Source organism: Mya arenaria, chromosome 16, assembly GCF_026914265.1.
Source record: "Mya arenaria isolate MELC-2E11 chromosome 16, ASM2691426v1".
Classification (NCBI taxonomy): Eukaryota; Metazoa; Mollusca; class Bivalvia; order Myida; family Myidae; genus Mya; species Mya arenaria.
The window spans coordinates 31,810,735-31,837,627 of NC_069137.1; the positions used below are offsets into that span (position 1 = coordinate 31,810,735).

Consider the following 26,893-nt stretch of genomic DNA (forward strand, 5'->3'; position numbering starts at 1 on the left):
TGTGTGTATGTGTAGATATGTCGCTATATGTAGATCTGTGTGTATGTGTAGATCTGTGTGTATGTGTAGATCTGTCGGTATGTGTATATATGTGTGTATGTGTAGATCTGTGGGTATGTGTAGATCTGTGTGTATGTGTAGATCTGTCGGTATGTGTAGATTTGTGTGCATGGGTAGATCTGTGTGCATGTGTAAATCTGTGTGTATGTGTAGATCTGTGTGTATATGTAGATCTGAGTGTATGTGTAGATCTGTGTGTATGTGTAGATCTGTGTGTATGTGTAGATCTGTCGGTATGTGTAGAACTGTGTGTATGTCAAATATCAGCAAGATACTTAGACATTTGCAAAAATACAATGGTGAGATTTTTAACATTCAGTAGCAAAAACAACTGGCCCCAATTTCCAAAAGTCCCTTATAACAGGATTAAGCTAAACTCACTTTTTTTGTGTTTCTATATTAATTTACAATAAACCATTTTTCATTTATCAAAATTGATTTTAAGTGTCTATTTTGGCTAATTGAAATAAGATACTTTAGGCTGTTAAGCTTAAGAAGTTTCGAGAAATTGGGGCCAGGGACATAATAAATATTCTTAGATGCATGATAAAACAGTTAAAAAATGACGTAACAAAATGCAAACAACCTAACGCTGCACTTGTCGTCACATGTTGTGCCATAGAACGTGTCCTCGCAGCCAACCTTACATCTCCCGTCCTGTATCTCACATACACGGTTGTTACTCGCGTCTACTAGGCAATGCTGGCTACATTGCTGAAATATATGAATGTTAATGGCGTCAACTAGGCAATGCTGGCTACATTGCTGAAATATATGAATGTTAATGGCGTCAACTCGGCAATGCTGGCTACATTGCTGAAATATATGAATGTTAATGGCGTCAACTAGGCAATGCTGGCTACATTGCTGAAATATATGAACACTGTCTATGTTCTCACGACACATGAATGTAACTCGCGTCAACTCGGCAATGCTGGCTACATTGCTGAAATATATGAATGTTACTGGCGTCAACTAGGCAATGCTGACTACATTGCTGAAATATATGAACACTGTCTATGTTCTCAGACACATGATTGTTACTGGCGTCAACTCGGCAATGCTGGCTACATTGCTGAAATATATGAACATTGCCTTATGTTCTCAGACACATGCATGTAACTCGCGTCAACTCGTCAATGCTGGCTACATTGCTGAAATATATTAACACTGCCTTATGTTCTCAGACAAATGAATGTAACTCGCGTCAACTAGACAATGCTGGCTACGTTGCTGAAATATATTAACACTGCCTATGTTCTCAGACACATGAATGTTACTCGCGTCAACTAGACAATGCTGACTACGTTGCTGAAATATATGAACACTGCCTGTGTTCTCAGACACATGAATGTTACTGGCGTCAATCGGCAATGCTGGCTACGTTGCTGAAATATATGAACCCTGTCTGTGTTCTCAGGCACATGAATGTTACTCGCGTCAACTCGGCAATGTTGGCTACGTTGCTGAAATATATGAACCCTGCCTGTGTTCTCAGACACATGAATGTTACTCGCGTCAACTCGGCAATGTTGGCTACGTTGCTGAATTATATGAACACTGCCTTATGTACTCAGACACATGAATGCTACTGGCGTCGACTCGGCAATGCTGGCTACATTACGGAAATACATGAACACTGCCTATGTTCTCAGACACATGAATGTAACTCGCGTCAACTAGTAATGCTGGCTACATTGCTGAAATTTATGAACACTGCCTATGTTCTCAGACATATGAATGTTATTGGCGTCAACTAGGCAATGCTGGCTACATTGCTGAAATACATGAACACTGCCTATGTTCTCAGACACATGAATGTAACTCGCGTCAACTAGGCAATGCTGGCTACATTGCTGAAATTTATGAACACTGCCTATGTTCTCAGACATATGAATGTTACTGGCGTCAACTAGGCAATGCTGGCTACATTGCTGAAATATATGAACACTGCCTTATGTTCTCAGACACATGAATGTTACTCGCGTCAACTAGGCAATGCTGGCTACATTGCTGAAATATATGAACACTGCCTTATGTTCTCAGACACATGAATGTTACTCGCGTCAACTAGGCAATGCTGGCTACATTACTGAAATATATGAACACTTCCTATGGTCTCAGACACATGAATGCTACTCGCGTCAACTAGGAAATGCTGGCTACATTGCTGAAATATATTAACACTGCCTATGTTCTCAGACACATGAATGCTACTCGCGTCAACTCGGCAATGCTGGCTACATTGCTGAAATATATGAATGTTACTGGCGTCAACTAGGCAATGCTGGCTACATTGCTGAAATATATGAACACTTCCTATGGTCTCAGACACATGAATGCTACTCGCGTCAACTAGGAAATGCTGGCTACATTGCTGAAATATATTAACACTGCCTATGTTCTCAGACACATGAATGCTACTCGCGTCAACTCGGCAATGCTGGCTACATTGCTGAAATATATGAATGTTACTGGCGTCAACTCGGCAATGCTGGCTACATTGCTGAAATATATGAACACTGTCTATGTTCTCAGACACATGATTGTTACTGGTGTCAACTCGGCAATGCTGGCTACATTGCTGAAATATATGAACACTGTCTATGTTCTCAGACACATGAATGATACTCGTGTCAACTAGACAATGTTGGCTACGTTGCTGAAATATATGAACACTGTCTATGTTCTCAGACACATGATTGTTACTGGCGTCAACTCGGCAATGCTGGCTACATTGCTGAAATATATGAACACTGCCTTATGTTCTCAGACACATGAATGTAACTGGCGTCAACTCGGCAATGCTGGCTACATTGCTGAAATATATGAACACTGCCTTATGTTCTCAGACACATGAATGCTACTCACGTCAACTAGACAATAATGTCTACATTGCTGAAATATATGAACACTGCCTTATGTTCTCAGACACATGAATGTAACTCGCGTCAACTCGGCAATGCTGGCTACATTGCTGAAATATATGAACACTGCCTTATGTTCTCAGACACATGAATGTAACTCGCGTCAACTAGACAATGCTGGCTACGTTGCTGAAATATATTAACACTGCCTATGTTCTCAGACACATGAATGTTACTCGCGTCAACTAGACAATGCTGACTACGTTGCTGAAATATATGAACACTGCCTATGTTCTCAGACACATGAATGTTACTGGCGTCAATCGGCAATGCTGGCTACGTTGCTGAAATATATGAACCCTGTCTGTGTTCTCAGACACATGAATGTTACTCGCGTCAATTCGGCAATGTTGGCTACGTTGCTGAAATATATGAACCCTGCCTGTGTTCTCAGACACATGAATGTTACTCGCGTCAACTCGGCAATGTTGGCGACGTTGCTGATTTATATGAACACTGCCTATGTTCTCAGACACATGAATGCTACTGGCGTCAACTAGGCAATGCTGGCTACATTACTGAAATATATGAACACTGCCTATGTTCTCAGACACATGAATGTAACTCGCGTCAACTAGGCAATGCTGGCTACATTGCTGAAATTTATGAACACTGCCTATGTTCTCAGACATATGAATGTTACTGGCGTCAACTAGGCAATGCTGGCTACATTGCTGAAATATATGAACACTGCCTTATGTTCTCAGACACATGAATGTTACTCGCGTCAACTAGGCAATGCTGGCTACATTGCTGAAATATATGAACACTGCCTATGTTCTCAGACACATGAATGTTACTGGCGTCAACTAGGCAATGCTGGCTACATTGCTGAAATATATGAACACTTCCTATGTTCTCAGACACATGAATGCTACTCGCGTCAACTAGGAAATGCAGGCTACATTGCTGAAATATATGTACACTGCCTATGTTCTCAGACACATGATTGTTACTGGCGTCAACTAGACAATGCTGGCTACAATGCTCAAATTTACTTACTGCATTGCTCAACTGAACTTAATCGGATTACAATAGTGTTCAACAATTTTAAATTTTTCACAGTATTGAATTTCAGTTCCTAAGAAAAACTGAGTTCTTTTCTTGGGATAGTGAATATTGAAATCCATTTTCAGTTCGTACATTTGACATTCCCTATATAAGCCTCTACCTGTGTACAATCCGTATGCCAGTATCCCACGTTACACTCAGCAGGAGTGCAAGCACCGCTCGTCTTGTCACACAAGTGGACGCTCATTCCAGCCACCAACGTAGCCTTGCAATTCACCGAGCACAACTGAGAGCAGGCGGGGCCCCAACGACCGTCCTTACAGACGATGCACGTCCCGGACTGTAATGGAACGAGAAACAATGTATAGCCAAACCCTGTTGGCTCCAACTTCCACGGGCCAGCAAAAATACCTAATGCGTCGTGAAATTCGACCAAAGCGCGAATGCTTACCTTCAGTAGAAAGAAATCGTCCCTTTACATCCAGTTCAAGTCAACGAGGAAATCGAGCTTAGCTAGTTTGAGTTAACGAGGAAATCGAGCCTAGCTAGTTTGAGCCTACGAGGAAATCGAGCTAGTTCGAGTCAACGGGGTTCGGCAGTACGAGGATGCGTGTACAGTGGTGCACTTACCATGAGCTATTTCGAATGAATATTTAAGCGAAACCGATACCGTTATTGACTCATTTGCATAAAAGCATTTTTAAAGACGAAATTAACACAAAACAGAACAAAAACATGGTCAAATAATATTAAAATATTAAAAACATAATGATAATCAATATTTGAAATGACTGTTTGAAAGACTTACATTACGTTCACATGACTTGCAGTTGGTGTTACAGGGTAATGTGCACTTTGGGCCGTACCAACCGTCCCTGCAGCCTGCTGTACAATCACCTGTGTCCTGGGTACAACCCGTATCTGAAACACCAACTGCCTCATTAGTTAAAGGCATTCAGCAATGAGCATGCCCGCATAATGTATACCCCTGCAAGTAGTCTGAACGAATTGTGCCCAATGTAAGTACATTTGTACTTGTAGTCTGGGGAGTATGTGCCACCTGTGAGTAGTCTGGAGAGTATGTGCCCCCTGTGATTAGTCTGGAAAGTATGTGCCCCCTGTGATTAGTCTGGAAAGTTTGTGCCGCCTGTGATTAGTCTGGAAAGTTTGTGCCGCCTGTGATTAGTCTGGAGAGTATGTGCCCCCTGTGATTAGTCTGGAGAGTATGTGCCCCCTGTGATTAGTCTGGAAAGTATGTGCCCCCTGTGATTAGTCTGGAAAGTATGTGCCCCCTGTGATTAGTCTGGAAAGTTTGTGCCGCCTGTGATTAGATCGGCGAGTATGTGCCCCCTGTGAGTAGTCAGGAGAGTCTGGGCCCACTGTGATTAGCCTGGAGAGTCTGTGAACCCTGTGATTAGTCTGGAGAGTCAGTGTCCCCTGTGATTAGTCGGGAGAGTATGTGTCCCATGTGATTAGCCTGGATAGTCTATGCCCCCTGTGAGTAGTAAGGATAGTATGTGTCCACTGTGATTAGTCTGGGAAGTAGGTGCCCCCTGTGATTAGTCTGGAGAGTATGTGCCCCCTGTGATTAGTCTGGAGAGTATGTGTCCCCTGTGATTAGTCTGGAGAGTATGTGCCCCCTGTGATTAGTCTGGAGAGTATGTGTCCCCTGTGATTAGTCTGGAGAATATGTGCCCCCTGTGATTAGTCTGGAGAATATGTGCCCCCTGTGATTAGTCTGGAGAGTATGTGCCCCCTGTGATTAGTCAGGAGAATATGTTCCCCCTGTGATTAGTCTGGAGAATATGTGCCCCCTGTGATTAGTCAGGAGAGTATGTGCCCCCTGTGATTAGTCTGGAGAGTATGTGTCCCCTGCGATTAGTCTGGAGAGTATGTGCCCCCTGTGATTAGTCTGGAGAGTATGTGTCCCCTGTGATTAGTCTGGAGAGTATGTGTCCCCTGTGATTAGTCGGGAGAGTATGTGTCCCCTGTGATTAGTCGGGAGAGTATGTGTCCCATGTGATTAGCCTGGATAGTCTATGCCCCCTGTGAGTAGTAAGGATAGTATGTGTCCACTGTGATTAGTCTGGGAAGTATGTGTCCCCTGTGATTAGTCAGGAGAGTATGTGCCCCCTGTGATTAGTCTGGAGAGTATGTGTCCCCTGTGATTAGTCTGGAGAGTATGTGTCCCCTGTGATTAGTCTGGAGAGTATGTGTCCCCTGTGATTAGTCTGGGGAGCATGTGTCCCCTGTGATTAGTCTGGGGAGCATGTGTCCCCTGTGATTAGTCTGGAGAGTATGTGCCCTCTGTGATTAGTCTGGAGAGTATGTGTCCCCTGTGATTAGTCTGGGGAGCATGTGTCCCCTGTGATTAGTCTGGAGAGCATGTGTCCCCTGCGATTAGTCTGGAGAGTATGTGCCCTCTGTGATTAGTCTGGAGAGTATGTGTCCCCTGTGATTAGTCTGGGGAGCATGTGTCCCCTGTGATTAGTCTGGAGAGTATGTGTCCCCTGTGATTAGTCTGGAGAGTATGTGTCCCCTGTGATTAGTCTGGGGAGCATGTGTCCCCTGTGATTAGTCTGGAGAGTATGTGTCCCCTGTGATTAGTCTGGAGAGTATGTGTCCCCTGTGATTAGTCTGGGGAGCATGTGTCCCCTGTGATTAGTCTGGAGAGTCTGTGCACCCTGTGATTAGTCTGGAGAGCATGTGTACCCTGTGATTAGTATGGAGAATATGTGCCCCCTGTGATTAGTCTGGAGAGTATGTGTCCCCTGTGATTAGTCTGGAGAGTATGTGCCCCCTGTGAGTAGTCAGGAGAGTATGAGTCCCCTGTGATTAGTCAGGAAAATATGTGTCCCCTTTGATTAGTCTGGAGAGTATGTGTCCCCTGTGATTAGTCTGGAGAGTATGTGTCCCCTGTGATTAGTCTGGAGTCTGTGCCCCTGTGATTAGTCAGGATAATATGTGTCCCCTTTGATTAGTCTGGAGAGTATGTGTCCCCTGTGATTAGTCTGGAGAATATGTGTCCCCTGTGATTAGTCTGGAGAGTATGTGTCCCCTGTGATTAGTCTGGAGAGTATGTGTCCCCTGTGATTAGTCTGGAGAGTATGTGTCCCCTGTGATTAGTCTGGAGAGTATGTGTCCCCTGTGATTAGTCTGGAGAGTATGTGTCCCCTGTGATTAGTCTGGAGAGTATGTGTCCCCTGTGATTAGTCTGGAGAGTATGTGTCCCCTGTGATTAGTCTGGAGAGTATGTGTCCCCTGTGATTAGTCTGGAGAGTATGTGTCCCCTGTGATTAGTCTGGAGAGTATGTGTCCCCTGTGATTAGTCTGGAGAGTATGTGTCCCCTGTGATTAGTCTGGAGAGTATGTGTCCCCTGTGATTAGTCTGGAAAGTATGTGTCCCCTTTGATTAGTCTGGAGAGTATGTGTCCCCTGTGATTAGTCTGGAGAGTATGTGTCCCCTGTGATTAGTCTGGAGTCTGTGCCCCTGTGATTAGTCAGGAGAATATGTGTCCCCTGTGATTAGTCTGGAAAGTATGTGTCCCCTGTGATTAGTCTGGAGAGTATGTGTCCCCTGTGATTAGTCTGGAGAGTATGTGTCCCCTGTGATTAGTCTGGAGAGTATGTGTCCCCTGTGATTAGTCTGGAGAGTATGTGCCCCCTGTGATTAGTCTGGAGAATATGTGCCCGCTGTGATTAGTTTGGAGAGTATGTGTCCCCTGTGATTAGTCTGGAGAGTATGTGCCCTCTGTGATAAGTCTGGGGAGTATGTGTCCCCTGTGATTATCTGGGGAGTATGTTACCCTGTGATTAGTCAGGAGAATATGTGTCCCCTGTGGTAAGTCTGGAGAGTATGTGCACCCTGTGATTAGTCTGGAGAGTATGTTCCCCCTGTGATAAGTCTGGGGAGTAGGTGCCCCCTTGTGATTAGTCTGGAAAGTATGTGCCCCCTGTGATTAGTCTGGAAAGTTTGTGCCCCCTGTGATTAGATCGGCGAGTATGTGCCCCCTGTGAGTAGTCTGGAGAGTCTGTGCCCACTGTGATTAGTCTGGAGAGTCTGTGCACCCTATGATTAGTCGGGAGAGTATCTGTCCCCTGTGATTAGCCTGGATAGTCTATGCCCCCTGTGAGTAGTAAGGAGAGTATGTGTCCCCTGTGATTAGTCAGGAGAATATGTGTCCCCTGTGATTAGTCAGGAGAATATGTGTCCCCTATGATTAGTCTGGAGAGTATGTGCACCCTGTGAGTAGTCAGGTGAGTATGTGCCCCGTGTGAGTAGTCTGGAGAGTATGTGTCCCCTGTGATTAATTTGGAGAGCATGTGTCCCCTGTGATTAGTCTGGGAAGTAGGTGCCCCCTGTGATTAGTGTGGAGAGTATGTGTCCCCTGTGATTAATTTGGAGAGCATGTGTCCCCTGTGATTAGTCTGGGAAGTAGGTGCTCCTGTGATTAGTCTGGAGAGCATGTGTACCCTGTGATAAGTCTGGAGAATATGTGTCCCCTGTGATTAATTTGGAGAGCATGTGTCCCCTGTGATTAGTCTGGAGAGTATGTGCACCCTGTGATTAGTCTGGAGAATATGTGTCCCCTGTGATTAATTTGGAGAGCATGTATCCCCTGTGATTAGTCTGGAGAGTATGTGCCCCCTGTGATTAGTCTGGAGAGTATGTGCCCCCTGTGATTAGTCTGGAGAGTATGTGTCCCCTGTGATTAGTCTGGAAAGTATGTGTCCCCTGTGATAAGTCTGGAGAGTATGTGTCCCCTGTGATTAGTCTGGAGAGTATGTGCCCTCTGTGATTAGTCTGGAGAGTATGTGTCCCCCTGTGATTAGTCTGGAGAGTATGTGCCCTCTGTGATTAGTCTGGAGAGTATGTGTCCCCTGTGAATAATTTGGAGAGTATGTGTCCCCTGTGATTAGTCTGGAAAGTATGTGTCCCCTGTGATAAGTCTGGAGAGTATGTGTCCCCTGTGATTAGTCTGGAGAGTATGTGCCCTCTGTGATAAGTCTGGAGAGTATGTGTCCCCTGTGATTAGTCTGGAGAGTATGTGCCCTCTGTGATTAGTCTGGAGAGTATGTGTCCTCTGTGATTAATTTGGAGAGCATGTGTCCCCTGTGAATAATTTGGAGAGCATGTGTCCCCTGTGATTAGTCTGGGAAGTAGGGCCCCCCTGTGATTAGTCTGGAGAGTCTGTGCACCCTGTGATTAGTCTGGAGAACATGTGTACCCTGTGATTAGTCTGGAGAATATGTGTCCTCTGTGATTAATTTGGAGAGCATGTGTCCCCTGTGATTAATTTGGAGAGCATGTGTCCCCTGTGATTAGTCTGGAGAATATGTGTCCCCTGTGATTAATTTTGAGAGCATGTGTCCCCTGTGATTAGTCTGGAGAGTATGAGTCCCTGTGATTAGTCTGGAGAGTATGTGTCCCCTGTGATTAGTCTGGAGAGTATGTGTACCCTGTGATTAAATAGAGAGTATGTGCCCCCTGTGATTATCTGGAGAGTAGGTGCCCCTTGTGATTATCTGGAGAGTCTGTTCCCCCTGTGATTAGTCTGAAGAGTATGTGCCCCCTGTGATTAGTCTGGAGAGTCTGTGTCCCCTGTGATTATCTGGAGAGTAGGTGCCCCTTTTGATTAGTCTGGAGAGTCTGTGCCCCCTGTGATTAGTCTGGAGAGTATGTGCCCCCTGTTATTGGTCTGGAGAGTCTGTGTCCTCTGTGATTAGTCTGGAAAGTCTGTGCACCCTGTGATTAGTCTGGAGAGTATGTGTCCCCTGTGATTATCTGGAGAGTAGGTGCCCCTTGTGATTATCTGGAGAGTCTGTGCCCCCTGTGGTTAGTCTGGAGAGTATGTGCCCCCCTGTGATTTTCTGGAGAGTATGTGTCCCCTGTGATTATCTGGAGAGTAGGTGCCCCTTGTGATATCTGGAGTCTGTGCCCCCTGTGGTTAGTCTGGAGAGTATATGCCCCCTGTGATTATCTGGAGAGTATGTGCCACCTGTGATTAGTCTGAAGAGTATTTGTCTCCAGTGATTAGTCTGGAGAGTCTGTGCACCCTGTGATTAGTCTGGAGAGCATGTGTACCCTGTGATTAGTATGGAGAGCATGTGTCCCCTGTGATTAGTCTGGAGAATATGTGTCCCCTGTGATTAATTTTGAGAGTATGTGTACCCTGTGATTAGTCTGGAGAATATGTGTCCCCTGTGATTAATTTGGAGAGCATGTATCCCCTGTGATTAGTCTGGAGAGTATGTGTCCCCTGTGATTAGTCTGGAAAGTATGTGTCCCCTGTGATTAGTCTGGAGAGCATGTGTCCCCTGTGATTAGTCTGGAGAGCATGTGTCCCCTGTGATTAGTCTGGAGAGTATGTGTCCCCTGTGATTAGTCTGGAGAGCATGTGTACCCTGTGATAAGTCTGGAGAATACGTGTCCCCTGTGATTAATTTGAAGAGCATGTGTCCCCTGTGATTAGTCTGGATAATATGTGTCCCCTGTGATTAATTTTGAGAGCATGTGTCCCCTGTAATTAGTCTGGGGAGTATGTGCACCCTGTGATTAGTCTGGAGAGTATGTGTCCCCTGTGATTAATTTGGAGAGCATGTATCCCCTGTGATTAGTCTGGAGAGTATGTGTCCCCTGTGATTAGTCTGAAAAGTATGTGTCCCCTGTGATTAGTCTGGAGAGTAGGTGCCCCCTGTGATTAGTCTGGAGAGTATGTGCCCTCTGTGATTAGTCTGGAGAGTATGTGTCCCCTGTGATTAGTCTGAAAAGTATGTGTCCCCTGTGATTAGTCTGGAGAGTAGGTGCCCCCTGTGATTAGTCTGGAGAGTATGTGCCCTCTGTGATTAGTCTGGAGAGTATGTGTCCCCTGTGAATAATTTGGAGAGCATGTGTCCCCTGTGATTAGTCTGGGAAGTAGGTGCTCCCTGTGATTAGTCTGGAGAGTCTGTGCACCCTGTGATTAGTCTGGAGAACATGTGTACCCTGTGATTAGTCTGGAGAATATGTGTCCCCTGTGATTAATTTGGAGAGCATTTGTCCCCTGTGATTAATTTGGGGAGCATGTGTCCCCTGTGATTAGTCTGGAGAATATGTGTCCCCTGTGATTAGTCTGGAGAGTATGTGTACCCTGTGATTAGTCTGGAGAGTATGTGTCCCCTGTGATTAGTCTGGAAAGTATGTATCCCATGTGGTTAGTCTGGAGAGTATGTGTCCCCTGTGATTAAATAGAGAGTATGTGCCCCCTGTGATTATCTGGAGAGTATGTGTCCCCTGTGATTAGTCTGGAGAGTATGTGCCCCCTGTGATTAGTCTGGAGAGTCTGTGTCCCCTGTGATTATCTGGAGAGTAGGTGCCCCTTTTGATTATCTGGAGAGTCTGTGCCCCCTGTGATTAGTCTGGAGAGTATGTGCCCCCTGTTATTGGTCTGGAGAGTCTGTGTCCTCTGTGATTAGTCTGGAGAGTCTGTGCAACCTGTGATTAGTCTGGAGAGTATGTGTCCCCTGTGATTATCTGGAGAGTAGCTGCCCCTTTTGATTATCTGGAGAGTCTGTGCCCCTTGTGGTTAGTCTGGAGAGTATGTGCCCCCTGTGATTTTCTGGAGAGTATGTGTCCCCTGTGATTATCTGGAGAGTAGGTGCCCCTTGTGATTAGTCTGGAGAGTATGTGCCCCCTGTGATTTTCTGGAGAGTATGTGTCCCCTGTGATTATCTGGAGAGTAGGTGCCCCTTGTGATTAGTCTGGAGAGTATGTGCCCCCTGTGATTTTCTGGAGAGTATGTGCCCCCTGTGATTAGTCTGGAAAGTATGTGCCCCCTGTGATTAGTCTGGAAAGTTTGTGCCGCCTGTGATTAGATCGGCGAGTATGTGCCCCCTGTGAGTAGTCAGGAGAGTCTGGGCCCACTGTGATTAGCCTGGAGAGTCTGTGAACCCTGTGATTAGTCAGGAGAGTCAGTGTCCCCTGTGATTAGTCGGGAGAGTATGTGTCCCATGTGATTAGCCTGGATAGTCTATGCCCCCTGTGAGTAGTAAGGAGAGTATGTGTCCACTGTGATTAGTCTGGGAAGTAGGTGCCCCCTGTGATTAGTCTGGGAAGTAGGTGCCCCCTGTGATTAGTCTGGGAAGTAGGTGCCCCCTGTGATTAGTCAGGAGAGTATGTGCCCCCTGTGATTAGTCTGGAGAGTATGTGCCCCTTGTGATTAGTCTGGAGAGTATGTGCACCCTGCGATTAGTCTGGAGAGTATGTGTCCCCTGTGATTAATTTGGAGAGCATGTGTCCCCTGTGATTAGTCTGGGAAGTAGGTGCCCCCTGTGATTAGTCTGGAGAGTATGTGTCCCCTGTGATTAGTCTGGGGAGCATGTGTCCCCTGTGATTAGTCTGGAGAGTATGTGTCCCCTGTGATTAGTCTGGAGAGTATGTGTCCCCTGTGATTAGTCTGGAGAGTATGTGTCCACTGTGATAAGTCTGGAGAGTATGTGTCCCCTGTGATTAGTCTGGAGAGTATGTGTCCCCTGTGATTAGTCTGGGGAGCATGTGTCCCCTGTGATTAGTCTGGAGAGTATGTGTCCCCTGTGATTAGTCTGGAGAGTATGTGTCCCCTGTGATTAGTCTGGGGAGCATGTGTCCCCTGTGATTAGTCTGGAGAGTCTGTGCACCCTGTGATTAGTCTGGAGAGCATGTGTACCCTGTGATTAGTATGGAGAATATGTGCCCCCTGTGATTAGTCTGGAGAGTATGTGTCCCCTGTGATTAGTCTGGAGAGTATGTGCCCCCTGTGAGTAGTCAGGAGAGTATGAGTCCCCTGTGATTAGTCAGGAAAATATGTGTCCCCTTTGATTAGTCTGGAGAGTATGTGTCCCCTGTGATTAGTCTGGAGAGTATGTGTCCCCTGTGATTAGTCTGGAGTCTGTGCCCCTGTGATTAGTCAGGATAATATGTGTCCCCTTTGATTAGTCTGGAGAGTATGTGCCCTCTGTGATTAGTCAGGAGAATATGTGTCCCCTGTGATTAGTCTGGAAAATATGTGCCCCCCTGTGATTAGTCTGGAGAGTATGTGTCCCCTTCGATTAGTCTGGAGAGTATGTGTCCCCTGTGATTAGTCAGGAGAATATGTGCCCCCCTGTGATTAGTCTGGAGAGTATGTGTCCCCTTTGATTAGTCTGGAGAGTATGTGTCCCCTGTGATTAGTCAGGAGAATATGTGTCCCCTGTGATTAGTCTGGAGAATATGTGCCCCCCTGTGATTAGTCTGGAGAATATGTGTCCCCTGTGATTAATTTGGAGAGCATTTGTCCCCTGTGATTAGTCAGGAGAATATGTGTCCCCTGTGATTAGTCTGGAGAATATGTGCCCCCCTGTGATTAGTCTGGAGAGTATGTGCCCCCTTTGATTAGTCTGGAGAGTATGTGTCCCCTGTGATTAGTCAGGAGAATATGTGTCCCCTGTGATTAGTCAGGAGAATATGTGCCCCCTGTGATTAGTCTGGAGAATATGTGTACCCTGTGATTAGTTTGGAGAGTATGTGTCCCCTGTGATTAGTCTGGAGAATATGTGTCCCCTGTGATTAGTCTGGAGAATATGTGTCCCCTGTGATTAGTCTGGAGAATATGTGCCCCCTGTGATTAGTTTGGAGAGTATGTGTCCCCTGTGATTAGTCTGGAGAATATGTGCCCCCTGTGATTAGTCTGGAGAATATGTGCCCCCTGTGATTAGTCTGGAGAATATGTGCCCCCTGTGATTAGTCTGGAGAGTATGTGTCCCCTGTGATTAGTCTGGAGAGTATGTGTCCCCTGCGATTAGTCTGGAGAGTATGTGCCCCCTGTGATTAGTCTGGAGAATATGTGCCCCCTGTGATTAGTCTGGAGAATATGTGCCCCCTGTGATAAGTCTGGGGAGTATGTGTCCCCTGTGATTATCTGGGGAGTATGTTACCCTGTGATTAGTCAGGAGAATATGTGTCCCCTGTGGTAAGTCTGGAGAGTATGTGCACCCTGTGATTAGTCTGGAGAGTATGTTCCCCCTGTGATAAGTCTGGGGAGTAGGTGCCCCCTTGTGATTAGTCTGGAAAGTATGTGCCCCCTGTGATTAGTCTGGAAAGTTTGTGCCCCCTGTGATTAGATCGGCGAGTATGTGCCCCCTGTGAGTAGTCAGGAGAGTCTGTGCCCACTGTGATTAGTCTGGAGAGTCTGTGCACCCTATGATTAGTCGGGAGAGTATCTGTCCCCTGTGATTAGCCTGGATAGTCTATGCCCCCTGTGAGTAGTAAGGAGAGTATGTGTCCCCTGTGATTAGTCAGGAGAATATGTGTCCCCTGTGATTAGTCAGGAGAATATGTGTCCCCTGTGATTAGTCTGGAGAGTATGTGCACCCTGTGAGTAGTCAGGTGAGTATGTGCCCCGTGTGAGTAGTCTGGAGAGTATGTGTCCCCTGTGATTAATTTGGAGAGCATGTGTCCCCTGTGATAAGTCTGGGAAGTAGGTGCCCCCTGTGATTAGTGTGGAGAGTATGTGTCCCCTGTGATTAATTTGGAGAGCATGTGTCCCCTGTGATTAGTCTGGGAAGTAGGTGCTCCTGTGATTAGTCTGGAGAGCATGTGTACCCTGTGATAAGTCTGGAGAATATGTGTCCCCTGTGATTAATTTGGAGAGCATGTGTCCCCTGTGATTAGTCTGGAGAATATGTGTCCCCTGTGATTAGTCTGGAGAATATGTGCCCCCTGTGATTAATTTTGAGAGCATGTGTCCCCTGTGATTAGTCTGGAGAGTATGTGCACCCTGTGATTAGTCTGGAGAATATGTGTCCCCTGTGATTAATTTGGAGAGCATGTATCCCCTGTGATTAGTCTGGAGAGTATGTGTCCCCTGTGATTAGTCTGGAAAGTATGTGTCCCCTGTGATAAGTCTGGAGAGTAGGTGCCCCCTGTGATTAGTCTGGAGAGTATGTGCCCTCTGTGATTAGTCTGGAGAGTATGTGTCCCCTGTGAATAATTTGGAGAGCATGTGTCCCCTGTGATTAGTCTGGGAAGTAGGGCCCCCCTGTGATTAGTCTGGAGAGTCTGTGCACCCTGTGATTAGTCTGGAGAACATGTGTACCCTGTGATTAGTCTGGAGAATATGTGCCCTCTGTGATTAATTTGGAGAGCATGTGTCCCCTGTGATTAATTTGGAGAGCATGTGTCCCCTGTGATTAGTCTGGAGAATATGTGTCCCCTGTGATTAATTTTGAGAGCATGTGTCCCCTGTGATTAGTCTGGAGAGTATGTGTCCCCTGTGATTAGTCTGGAGAGTATGTGTCCCCTGTGATTAGTCTGGAGAGTATGTGTCCCCTGTGATTAGTCTGGAGAGTATACGTGTGTCCCCTTTGATTAGTCCGGAGAGTATGTGTCCCTGTGATTAAATAGAGAGTATGTGCCCCCTGTGATTATCTGGAGAGTAGGTGCCCCTTGTGATTATCTGGAGAGTCTGTTCCCCCTGTGATTAGTCTGAAGAGTATGTGCCCCCTGTGATTAGTCTGGAGAGTCTGTGTCCCCTGTGATTATCTGGAGAGTAGGTGCCCCTTTTGATTAGTCTGGAGAGTCTGTGCCCCCTGTGATTAGTCTGGAGAGTATGTGCCCCCTGTTATTGGTCTGGAAAGTCTGTGTCCTCTGTGATTAGTCTGGAAAGTCTGTGCACCCTGTGATTAGTCTGGAGAGTATGTGTCCCCTGTGATTATCTGGAGAGTATGTGTCCCCTGTGATTATCTGGAGAGTCTGTGCCCCCTGTGGTTAGTCTGGAGAGTATGTGCCCCCCTGTGATTTTCTGGAGAGTATGTGTCCCCTGTGATTATCTGGAGAGTAGGTGCCCCTTGTGATATCTGGAGTCTGTGCCCCCTGTGGTTAGTCTGGAGAGTATATGCCCCCTGTGATTATCTGGAGAGTATGTGCCACCTGTGATTAGTCTGAAGAGTATTTGTCTCCAGTGATTAGTCTGGAGAGTCTGTGCACCCTGTGATTAGTCTGGAGAGCATGTGTACCCTGTGATTAGTATGGAGAGCATGTGTCCCCTGTGATTAGTCTGGAGAATATGTGTCCCCTGTGATTAATTTTGAGAGTATGTGTCCCCTGTGATTAGTCTGGAGAATATGTGTCCCCTGTGATTAATTTGGAGAGCATGTATCCCCTGTGATTAGTCTGGAGAGTATGTGTCCCCTGTGATTAGTCTGGAAAGTATGTGTCCCCTGTGATTAGTCTGGAGAGCATGTGTCCCCTGTGATTAGTCTGGAGAGCATGTGTACCCTGTGATAAGTCTGGAGAATACGTGTCCCCTGTGATTAATTTGAAGAGCATGTGTCCCCTGTGATTAGTCTGGATAATATGTGTCCCCTGTGATTAATTTTGAGAGCATGTGTCCCCTGTAATTAGTCTGGGGAGTATGTGCACCCTGTGATTAGTCTGGAGAGTATGTGTCCCCTGTGATTAATTTGGAGAGCATGTATCCCCTGTGATTAGTCTGGAGAGTATGTGTCCCCTGTGATTAGTCTGAAAAGTATGTGTCCCCTGTGATTAGTCTGGAGAGTAGGTGCCCCCTGTGATTAGTCTGGAGAGTATGTGTCCCCTGTGATTAGTATGGAGAATATGTGCCCCCTGTGATTAGTCTGGAGAGTATGTGCCCCCTGTGATTAGTCTGGAAAGTATGTGCCCTCTGTGATTAGTCTGGAGAGTATGTTACCCTGTGATTAGTCTGGAGAGTATGTGTCCCCTGTGATTAGTCTGGAGAGTATGTTACCCTGTGATTAGTCTGGAGAGTATGTGCCCTCTGTGATTAGTCTGGAGAGTATGTGCCCTCTGTGATTAGTCTGGAGAGTATGTTACCCTGTGATTAGTCTGGAGAGTATGTTACCCTGTGATTAGTCTGGAGAGTATGTGTCCCCTGTGATTAGTCTGGGGAGCATGTGTCCCCTGTGATTAGTCTGGAGAGTATGTGCCCCCTGTGATTAGTCTGGAGAGTATGTGTCCCCTTTGATTAGTCTGGGGAGCATGTGTCCCCTGTGATTAGTCTGGAGAGTATGTGCCCCCTGTGATTAGTCTGGAAAGTATGTGCCCTCTGTGATTAGTCTGGAGAGTATGTTACCCTGTGATTAGTCTGGAGAGTATGTTACCCTGCGATTAGTCTGGAGAGTATGTGTCCCCTGTGATTAGTCTGGGGAGCATGTGTCCCCTGTGATTAGTCTGGAGAGTATGTTACCCTGTGATTAGTCTGGAGAGTATGTGTCCCCTTTGATTAGTCTGGGGAGCATGTGTCCCCTGTGATTAGTCTGGAGAGTATGTGCCCCCTGTGATTAGTCTGGAAAGTATGTGCCCTCTGTGATTAGTCTGGAGAGTATGTTACCCTGTGATTAGTCTGGAGAGTATGTTACCCTGTGATTAGTCTGGAGAGTATGTGCCCTCTGTGATTAATCTGGAGAGTATGTGCCCTGTGATTAGTCTGGAGAGTATGTTACCCTGTGATTAGTCTGGAGAGTATGTGTCCCCTGTGATTAGTCTGGGGAGCATGTGTCCCCTGTGATTAGTCTGGAGAGTATGTTACCCTGTGATTAGTCTGGAGAGTATGTGTCCCCTTTGATTAGTCTGGGGAGCATGTGTCCCCTGTGATTAGTCTGGAGAGTATGTGCCCCCTGTGATTAGTCTGGAAAGTATGTGCCCTCTGTGATTAGTCTGGAGAGTATGTTACCCTGTGATTAGTCTGGAGAGTATGTTACCCTGTGATTAGTCTGGAGAGTATGTGCCCTCTGTGATTAGTCTGGAGAGTATGTTACCCTGTGATTAGTCTGGAGAGTATGTTACCCTGTGATTAGTCTGGAGAGTATGTGTCCCCTGTGATTAGTCTGAAAAGTATGTGTCCCCTGTGATTAGTCTGGAGAGTAGGTGCCCCCTGTGATTAGTCTGGAGAGTATGTGCCCTCTGTGAATAATTTGGAGAGCATGTGTCCCCTGTGATTAGTCTGGGAAGTAGGTGCCCCCTGTGATTAGTCAGGAGAGTTTGTGCCCCCTGTGATTAGTCTGGAGAGTATGTGCCCTCTGTGATTAGTCTGGAGAGTATGTGCCCTCTGTGATTAGTCTGGAGAGTATGTGCCCCCTGTGATTAGTCTGGAGAGTATGTGCCCTCTGTGATTAGTCTGGAGAGTATGTGCCCCCTGTGAATAATTTGGAGAGCATGTGTCCCCTGTGATTAGTCTGGGAAGTAGGTGCCCCCTGTGATTAGTCTGGAGAGTATGTGCCCTCTGTGAATAATTTGGAGAGCATGTGTCCCCTGTGATTAGTCTGGGAAGTAGGTGCCCCCTGTGATTAGTCAGGAGAGTATGTGCCCCCTGTGATTAGTCTGGAGAGTAGGTGCCCCCTGTGATTAGTCTGGAGAGTATGTGCCCTCTGTGATTAGTCTGGAGAGTATGTGTCCCCTGTGAATAATTTGGAGAGCATGTGTCCCCTGTGATTAGTCTGGGAAGTAGGTGCTCCCTGTGATTAGTCTGGAGAGTCTGTGCACCCTGTGATTAGTCTGGAGAACATGTGTACCCTGTGATTAGTCTGGAGAATATGTGTCCCCTGTGATTAATTTGGAGAGCATTTGTCCCCTGTGATTAATTTGGGGAGCATGTGTCCCCTGTGATTAGTCTGGAAAGTATGTATCCCATGTGGTTAGTCTGGAGAGTATGTGTCCCCTGTGATTAAATAGAGAGTATGTGCCCCCTGTGATTATCTGGAGAGTATGTGTCCCCTGTGATTAGTCTGGAGAGTATGTGCCCCCTGTGATTAGTCTGGAGAGTCTGTGTCCCCTGTGATTATCTGGAGAGTAGGTGCCCCTTTTGATTATCTGGAGAGTCTGTGCCCCCTGTGATTAGTCTGGAGAGTATGTGCCCCCTGTTATTGGTCTGGAGAGTCTGTGTCCTCTGTGATTAGTCTGGAGAGTCTGTGCAACCTGTGATTAGTCTGGAGAGTATGTGTCCCCTGTGATTATCTGGAGAGTAGCTGCCCCTTTTGATTATCTGGAGAGTCTGTGCCCCTTGTGGTTAGTCTGGAGAGTATGTGCCCCCTGTGATTTTCTGGAGAGTATGTGTCCCCTGTGATTATCTGGAGAGTAGGTGCCCCTTGTGATTATCTGGAGTCTGTGCCCCCTGTGGTTAGTCTGGAGAGTATGTGCCCCCTGTGATTTTCTGGAGAGTATGTGCCACCTGTGATTAGTCTGAAGAGTATTTGTCTCCAGTGATTAGTCTGGAGAGTCTGTGCACCTTGCAAGTAGTTTGGAGAGTCTGTGTTCCATGCAAGTAGTCTCGAGAGTCTGTGTCCCATGCAAGTAGTCAGGAGAACCTGTGTCCCATGCAAGTATTCAGGAGAGTCTGTGTCACATGCAAGTATTCAGGAGAGTCTGTGTCACATGTAAGTAGTCAGGAGAGTCTGTGTCACTTGCACGTAGTCAGGAGATTCTGTGTCACATGCAAGTAGTCAGGAGAGTCTGTGTCCAATGCAAATAGTCAGGAGAGTCTGTGTCCCATGCAAGAAGTCAGGAGAATCTGTGTCCCATACAAGTAGTCAGGAGAGTCTGTGTCCCATGCAAGTAGTCTGGAGAGTCTGTGTCACATGCAAGTAGTCAGGAGAGTCTGTGTCCCATGCAAGTAGTCTGGAGAGTCTGTGTCTCATGCAAGAAGACAGGAGAGTCTGTGTCCAATGCAAGTAATCAGGAGAGTCTGTGTCCCATGCAAGAAGTCAGGAGAGTCTGTGTCCAATGCAAGTAGTCAGGAGAGTCTGTGTCCCATGCAAGTAGTCAGGAGAGTCTGTGTCCATGCAAGAAGACAGGAGAGTCTGTGACCAATGCAAGTAATCAGGAGAGTCTGTGTCCCATGCAAGTAGTCAGGAGAGTCTGTGTCCAATGCAAGTAGTCAGGAGAGTCTGTGTCCAATGCAAGTAGTCAGGAGAGTCTGTGTCCAATGCAAATAGTCAGGAGAGTCTGTGTTACATGCAAGTAGTTTGGAAAGTATATGTCACATGCAAGTAGTCTGGATAGTCTGTGTCCAATGCGAATAGTCAGGAGAGTTTGTGTCCCATGCAAGTAGTCTGGAGAGTCTGTGTCACATGCAAGTAGTCTCGAGAGTCTGTGTCCCATGCAAGAAGTCAGGAGAGTCTGTGTCCCATGAAAGTAGTCAGGAGAGTCTGTGTCCCATGCAAGTAGTCAGGAGAGTCTGTGTCACATGCAAGTAGTCTCGAGAGTCTGTGTCCCATGCAAGAAGTCAGGAGAGTCTGTGTCCCATGAAAGTAGTCAGGAGAGTCTGTGTCCCATGCAAGTAGTCAGGAGAGTCTGTGTCACATGCAAGTAGTCAGGAGAGTCTGTGTCCAATGCAAGAACTCAGGAGAGTCTGTGTCCCATGTAAGTAGTCAGGAGAATCTGTGTCCCATGCAAGTAGTCAGGAGAGTCTGTGTCCAATGCAAGTAGTCAGGAGATTCTGTGTCCAATGCAAGAACTCAGGAGAGTCTGTGTCACATGCAAGTAGTCAGGAGAATCTGTGTCACATGCAAGTAGTCAGGAGAGTCTGTGTCCAATGCAAGTAGTCAGGAGAGTCTGTGTCCCATGCAAGTAGTCAGGAGAGTCTGTGTCCAATGCAAGAACTCAGGAGAGTCTGTGTCCAATGCAAGTAGTCAGGAGAGTATATGTCCAATGCAAGTAGTCAGGAGAGTCTGTGTCCAATGCAAATAGTCAGGAGAGTCTGTGTCCAATGCAAGTAGTCAGGAGAGTATATGTCCAATGCAAGTAGTCAGGAGAGTCTGTGTCCAATGCAAATAGTCAGGAGAGTCTGTGTCCAATGCAAATAGTCAGGAGAGTCTGTGTCCAATGCAAGAACTCAGGAGAGTTTGTGTCCAATGCAAGTAGTCAGGAGAGTATATGTCCAATGCAAGTAGTCGCACGTTCTGTAAACACGAATTATTGGGATGCAATACACAGTTGGAATACCCTGTACAATGCCCCTCGCACGTTCTGTCAGCATGAATTATTGGGATGCAATACACAGTTGGAATACCCTGTACAATGCCCCTCGCACGTTTTGTCAGCATGAATTATTTGGATACAATACACTTTTGAATACCCTTTCTCCCACCTCAGATAAGTAGATTTAATAATTCAACTATGCAAGAAATTCTTATCTTGCCCACGGGCGAAGATAAAATGCCCGTATGGAACTCCTTTTCAATGGTCACATTGTAATTACCCCCCTTGTTGGAGACTGTCGTCTGTAGCATCATGGGAACCTTGTCTTGTGGCAATATTAATCACGCTAATTAATTATTTCTCACTTCAAATGTCACCATAAAACAGTTTTCACGCACCTTTCAAGAAATAATGCTTCACTCTCCTTAGTACTATTTAAAGACCGATTTGACTGTTAACATAATCTGAATCACTGCGGGCATATCCATGACAACCACGAATTATCGCTTATCCATACGCAATTATTTTCACTAAGCACAAAAGAGTTCCAGCAAAAAAAAACATTTTACTTAATTTTGTTTGACTGAGGTGGGAGAAAAAACATCTACCATAGCCGCTCGTGTAAGATAGGTTCATCCGGACCCTCGCGCAAGGTGTTTTGCGGAAACTCGGTAAACCTCGTTTCCGCAAAACACCCTACGCTCGGGTCGGAATGAACCTATCTTACACTCTCGGCTATGGAAGATACGTATAGTCTAATGCATCTCGCACGTTATTGTCAACACGAATTATTGGGGTGCAATACACAGTTGGAATACCCTGTATGATGCCCCTCGCACGTTCTGTCAACACGAATTATTAGGATGCAATACACAGTTGGAATACCCTGTACAATGCCCCTCGCACGTTCTGTCAACACGAATTATTGGGATGCAATACACAGTTGGAATACCCTGTATAAAGTGTCAACACGAATTATTTTATAAAAACACCACCAAAGAAGGTAAACAACATTTTTACTCATGCTAAAATAAACGTAAACTTATCTACATAAATACCGTTCGCCGGGAAATAAGATTATCCGTTATAGGTCGACGTGAACGGACAATGTAATGTGCGGTACCATCAAATAATAGAAGACCACGTAGGCTCATAATTGCCAAAGGGTTTTGTGATGGGACACTTCGTTCGCTAATCAACTTACCTATTTTACAATTGGGACACGTCTGTGCACACAGGTTACCATAGTAGCCAGGTCGACATGCCTTGCAGTTGCTAGGGGCGTACCGGTCACACTGATTGTACAGACAATTCGTGCTCGGACAATCATCAGTACATTGGTCGCCTGCCTTTCCAGCCGGGCAGTCTGCAGGAGATAAGCAAGTTACATAGTCCGTCTCATTCACACAATTTAAGTCTGTGTACATGTGGGATGTGAGTTAATACTAGCAGTTGCCATATAGTTCAACGTTTTATAAGAAACAGCTTTGTATTTCTTTTTGTGAAAACAATATTAAATATTTTAACACATTTCAAACAGAAAAGAAGTAAGTTTGTCATCGCATGGTCAAGTACATGATAAATATACTGACAGTAAATATATATAGCCCGGAATTAACTTAACTGGGTTTTCCCATGCAGGTACAAATAAAAGGTGAATATCACGCTATTGAAATTCATGTAACAGTCCAATGACTCTATTGTCTCCGAAGTAACAAGTGTATATAACAACGGTTTAATTTTGTTTGTACCGGAGGATTAGGCTGGGAAAACCCGAATAACTATAATTCCGGGCTTAAACTATTAAATCTCTCAATTAGTGTGTTTGTTTATTCAATGTTGACTGTTCAAGCCCTCTTAAGATTTACACACTGTATGTGTAAAAAGGTAGAATTTACTTGCTGTAGCATCCCGTCTCCTTCAAGACTTCATGTATTAACGTGGCATTATGCACACCAACAAGATCTTACATGCAACTATATGTTATTCTCAAACCTCCCTTTGAGACTACACACCAGAGGTAAAAAAGGCACTAAGCAAGCTGCTATATCTTATATCACATAGCCACTGCAAGCGACTATATCCTTTTTATCACACAGCCACTGCAAGCGACTATATCCTATATCACACAGCCAATGCAAGCGACTATATCCTATATCACACAGCCAATGCAAGCGACTATATCCTATATCACACAGCCACTGCAAGCGACTGTATCCTATATCACACAGCCACTGTAAGTCATATGTGGAAGAGGAAAGGTGATGGTGAGGAGTACCACCAAGTCAGTGAAACCCTGCACAATGAAGGCATGTCCATATTATGAATGCTGTGCAGATAAGATTGAGAAAAAGGCAACAGTTGTCTTAATTAATCATCGCATGAAACTACATGTATCTTCCCATCGCTATCTTTCTCTAGTCGTCACTCGAACCCTCATATATTCCAATCTCAAAACACCAGTTTATAGCATACTCGTAACTTTAAAAACTAATTTTTATTTACACAGATCAGACTGAATTATAGTATTTATAAACATACCTGCGGTGGGACAATTGGTCGGGCGGGGGGCCGTGTCAAAACAATCATCACAAAGTCCCGTCTCCCGGTTACAGGTGCCGTCATTACATTTGGAGCTCTAAAAATGGAATTATTCACTATTAATAATATTAATATACACCATTGATTACATTGAAAGGTCCCCCAAAGAAAACGTGTACATTACAGTGTAAATATCGTTCTAAAATGGTCCAGTGTTCTGCTTTTTTTAGTATTTTATTCCTTTAAAAAATCATCTTGATATCGATGTGTAGCATTCTGTTGATAATGTTATATCATCGAACATTTCTAGAATTATTTATTTAAATCACCAGGGTCGATATGGACCATTTGACCCAATCTAGCGTATTACATAATCGAGTAGCGAGTGTTCAACATCACAGTTGTTTCTCACCTCACCACACTGGTTCTCACACATGGCTCCGTAATAGCCGACCACACACCCGCCGGTGCAGGTCCCGCTCCTGTCACACACGCCACCTACACAGTTGGCTCCACACTCCGTGTCGCATAGCTGTCCGTACCAGCGACTCTGGTTACAACCGAACCTGCAAGCAGATGTCACGGCGTCACACGCCTTGTTTTGACAGTTCACTGAGCACACCTTCTGACACTCGGATCCCCAGAACCCGTCTGTGCAGCCTGTGAAGATAAAACGCATACATATAGTGTGCTGCAGACCCTTGTAACTATATATGCATTCCACACAACGAATAACAAAAGCATCGCCCTTTAAGCGATGTACCCTTTTCTCAGTAGAGTACGTGTTTATAATAATAGCTTAAATATTTCCTTTCTAATTATTGCACTTCAACCACGCCAACGAATAAAGCAATATCTCGACTTTCTTCTTCCGACGACGATGGCAGTATCTCGACATTCTGCCTTCGACTACGATGACAATAATATCTCGACTTCCTTCGTACGACGACGATGACACTATATCGACTTTCTTCTTCCGACGACGACGGCAGTATCTCGACTTCCTTCCTCCGACGACGATGGCAATATTTCGACTTTCGTCTTTCGACGACGATGGCAATATCTCGACTTCCTTCGTCCGACGACGATAACAGTATCTCGACTTCCTTCCTCCGACGACGATGGCAATATCTCGACATTCTTCTCCCGACGACGATGGCAGTATCTCGACTTCCTTCCGACGACGACGATGGCAATATCTCGACTTTCGACTGCGATGACAATATCTCGACTTCCTTCCTCCGACGACGATGGCAATTTCTCCCACCTCAGATAAGTAGATCCAATCTTGCCCACGGGCGAAGATAAAATGCCCGTATGGAACTCTTTTTTAATGGTCACATTATTGAAGTTACTTCCCTTGTTGAAGACAGTCGTCTGTAGAATCATAGAAACCTTGTCTTATGGCAATATTTAGAATGCTAATTAAATATTTCTCGCTTCAAATGTCACCATAAAAAAAGTTTCACGCACCTTTCATAAAATAATGCTCCACTCTCATCAATACTATTTAAAGACCCCTTTGACTAGTAACATAATCTGAATCAATGCGCGCATATCCATGACAACCACGAGTTATCAAATATCCATACGCATTATTTTCTCTACGCACAGAAGAGTTTAAGCAAAAAATACACTTTCACTTAGTTTTGTTTAACTGAGGTGGGAGAAAAAGCATCTACCATAGCCGCTCGTGTAAGATAGGTTCATCCCGACCCTCGCGCAGGGTGTTTTGCGGAAACTCGGTAAACCTCATTTCCGCAAAACACCAAACGCTCGGGTCGAGATGAACCTATCTTACACTCTCTGCCATGGAAGATACTTATAATCTCGACTTCCTTCCTCCGACGACGATGGCAATATCACGACTTCCTTCCTCCGACGACGATGGCAATATCTCGACTTCCTTCCTCCGACGACGATGGCAATATCTCGACTTCCTTCGTCCGACGACGATGGCAATATCTCGACTTCCTTCGTCCGACGACGATGGCAATATCTCGATTTCCTTCGTCCGACGACGATGGCAATATCTCGACTTCCTTCGTCCGACGACGATGGCAATATCTCGATTTCCTTCGTTCGACGACGATGGCAATATCTCGACTTCCTTCCTCCGACGACGATGGCAATATCTCGACTTCCTTCCTCCGACGACGATGGCAATATCTCGACTTCCTTCGTCCGACGACGATGGCAATATCTCGATTTCCTTCGTCCGACGACTATGGAAACATCTCAACATTCTTATTAAGAACTAAAATATGCGACTTCCTTATTCCGACGTCTAAAGAAATATCTGAACTTACTTATCCCGACGACTAAAGCAATATCTCGACTCTCTGCTTCCGACGAGGATGGTAATATCTCGACTTCTTCCTTCCGACTAGGATGGCAATATCTCGACTTCTTCCTACCTTCCGACGATGGCAATATCTCGAGTTCCTTCCTTCCGACTAGGATAGCAATATCTCGACTTCTTCCTTCCTTCCGACGATAGCAATACCTCGACTTTGTTCTTCCGACGAGGATGGCAATATTTCGACTTCTTCCTTCCAACTAGGATGGCAATATCTCGACTTCTTCCTTCCTTCCGACGATGACAATATCTCGAGTTCCTTCGTCCGACGACTGTGGATAAACCTTAACTATATTCTTCCGACCACTATGGAAATATTATAAATTTCTTCATCCGACGGCTATGGCAATATCTCCACCTTCTTGTTTATAGAACAATTCTGTTCGCTATATCTCTATATATAGCATCATTATAGTAACACTCTGGTTGCCATGCACCTTTCTCTAAACTCTGTATCTATATAATCTTTAAACTTAAACCCCAATTGTTCCGGTATTTACCTTCTCTACAATTCGTTGCCGTCACTGTGCAGTTCTTATTCTTACAGTTGGTACTACATTCGCCATCGCACTTCTGGCCGTACCAGCCGAGCGCACATGGCGAGCACGTGCCGGTCTCGAACTCACACTGGTTGTTGTTGGTTTCACAGAAGTCGCTACACTTGTCCGTGCACTGCAGGTTGTACCAGCCGTCCTTGCAGAACCTCGCGTCACAGTTTCCTGCAGACAAGCATAAACGTGAAACAAATATCTTAATATCGTAACTTTGTTAGGTCTGTTTAACTTGCTTTGTTAAATTTTGCTTGTTCCTTAGAATTAATAATACTTGTGTTCGATACTGTTACACGTTATCTTACCATGTCACTCCTCCAACGTGAATGACGCAACGTCATGTGTCCAGGACTAGTCACATTCACGGTGACCCCATATCTTACCATACTGGGTCACTAATGTTTATATTGTACCAAATGGCGTCTGTTTTCCGATTCCGATGAATGAATGAAACAGTTTCCATAAATTGACCAATGTTAACAGGTTTTCGACGTGT

General features: G+C 45.6%; 1 protein-coding gene across 13 annotated transcripts in view; it reads right to left on the minus strand.

Annotated features, from left to right (window-relative positions):
* The window catches only part of LOC128221879 (fibrillin-2-like), a 106,062-nt gene that overhangs the window by 26,044 nt on the left and 53,125 nt on the right, over positions 1-26,893 (minus strand). For all 13 annotated transcript variants that reach the window (XM_052930508.1, XM_052930507.1, XM_052930511.1 and 10 more), the window contains 7 exons: positions 26,347-26,565; positions 23,900-24,147; positions 23,488-23,584; positions 22,151-22,312; positions 4,807-4,919; positions 4,159-4,338; positions 647-774 (listed from right to left, as the gene is read on the minus strand). In XM_052930508.1, the coding sequence (XP_052786468.1) occupies positions 647-774; positions 4,159-4,338; positions 4,807-4,919; positions 22,151-22,312; positions 23,488-23,584; positions 23,900-24,147; positions 26,347-26,565 (1,147 nt within the window). The remainder of the gene's footprint in view (positions 1-646; positions 775-4,158; positions 4,339-4,806; positions 4,920-22,150; positions 22,313-23,487; positions 23,585-23,899; positions 24,148-26,346; positions 26,566-26,893) is intronic.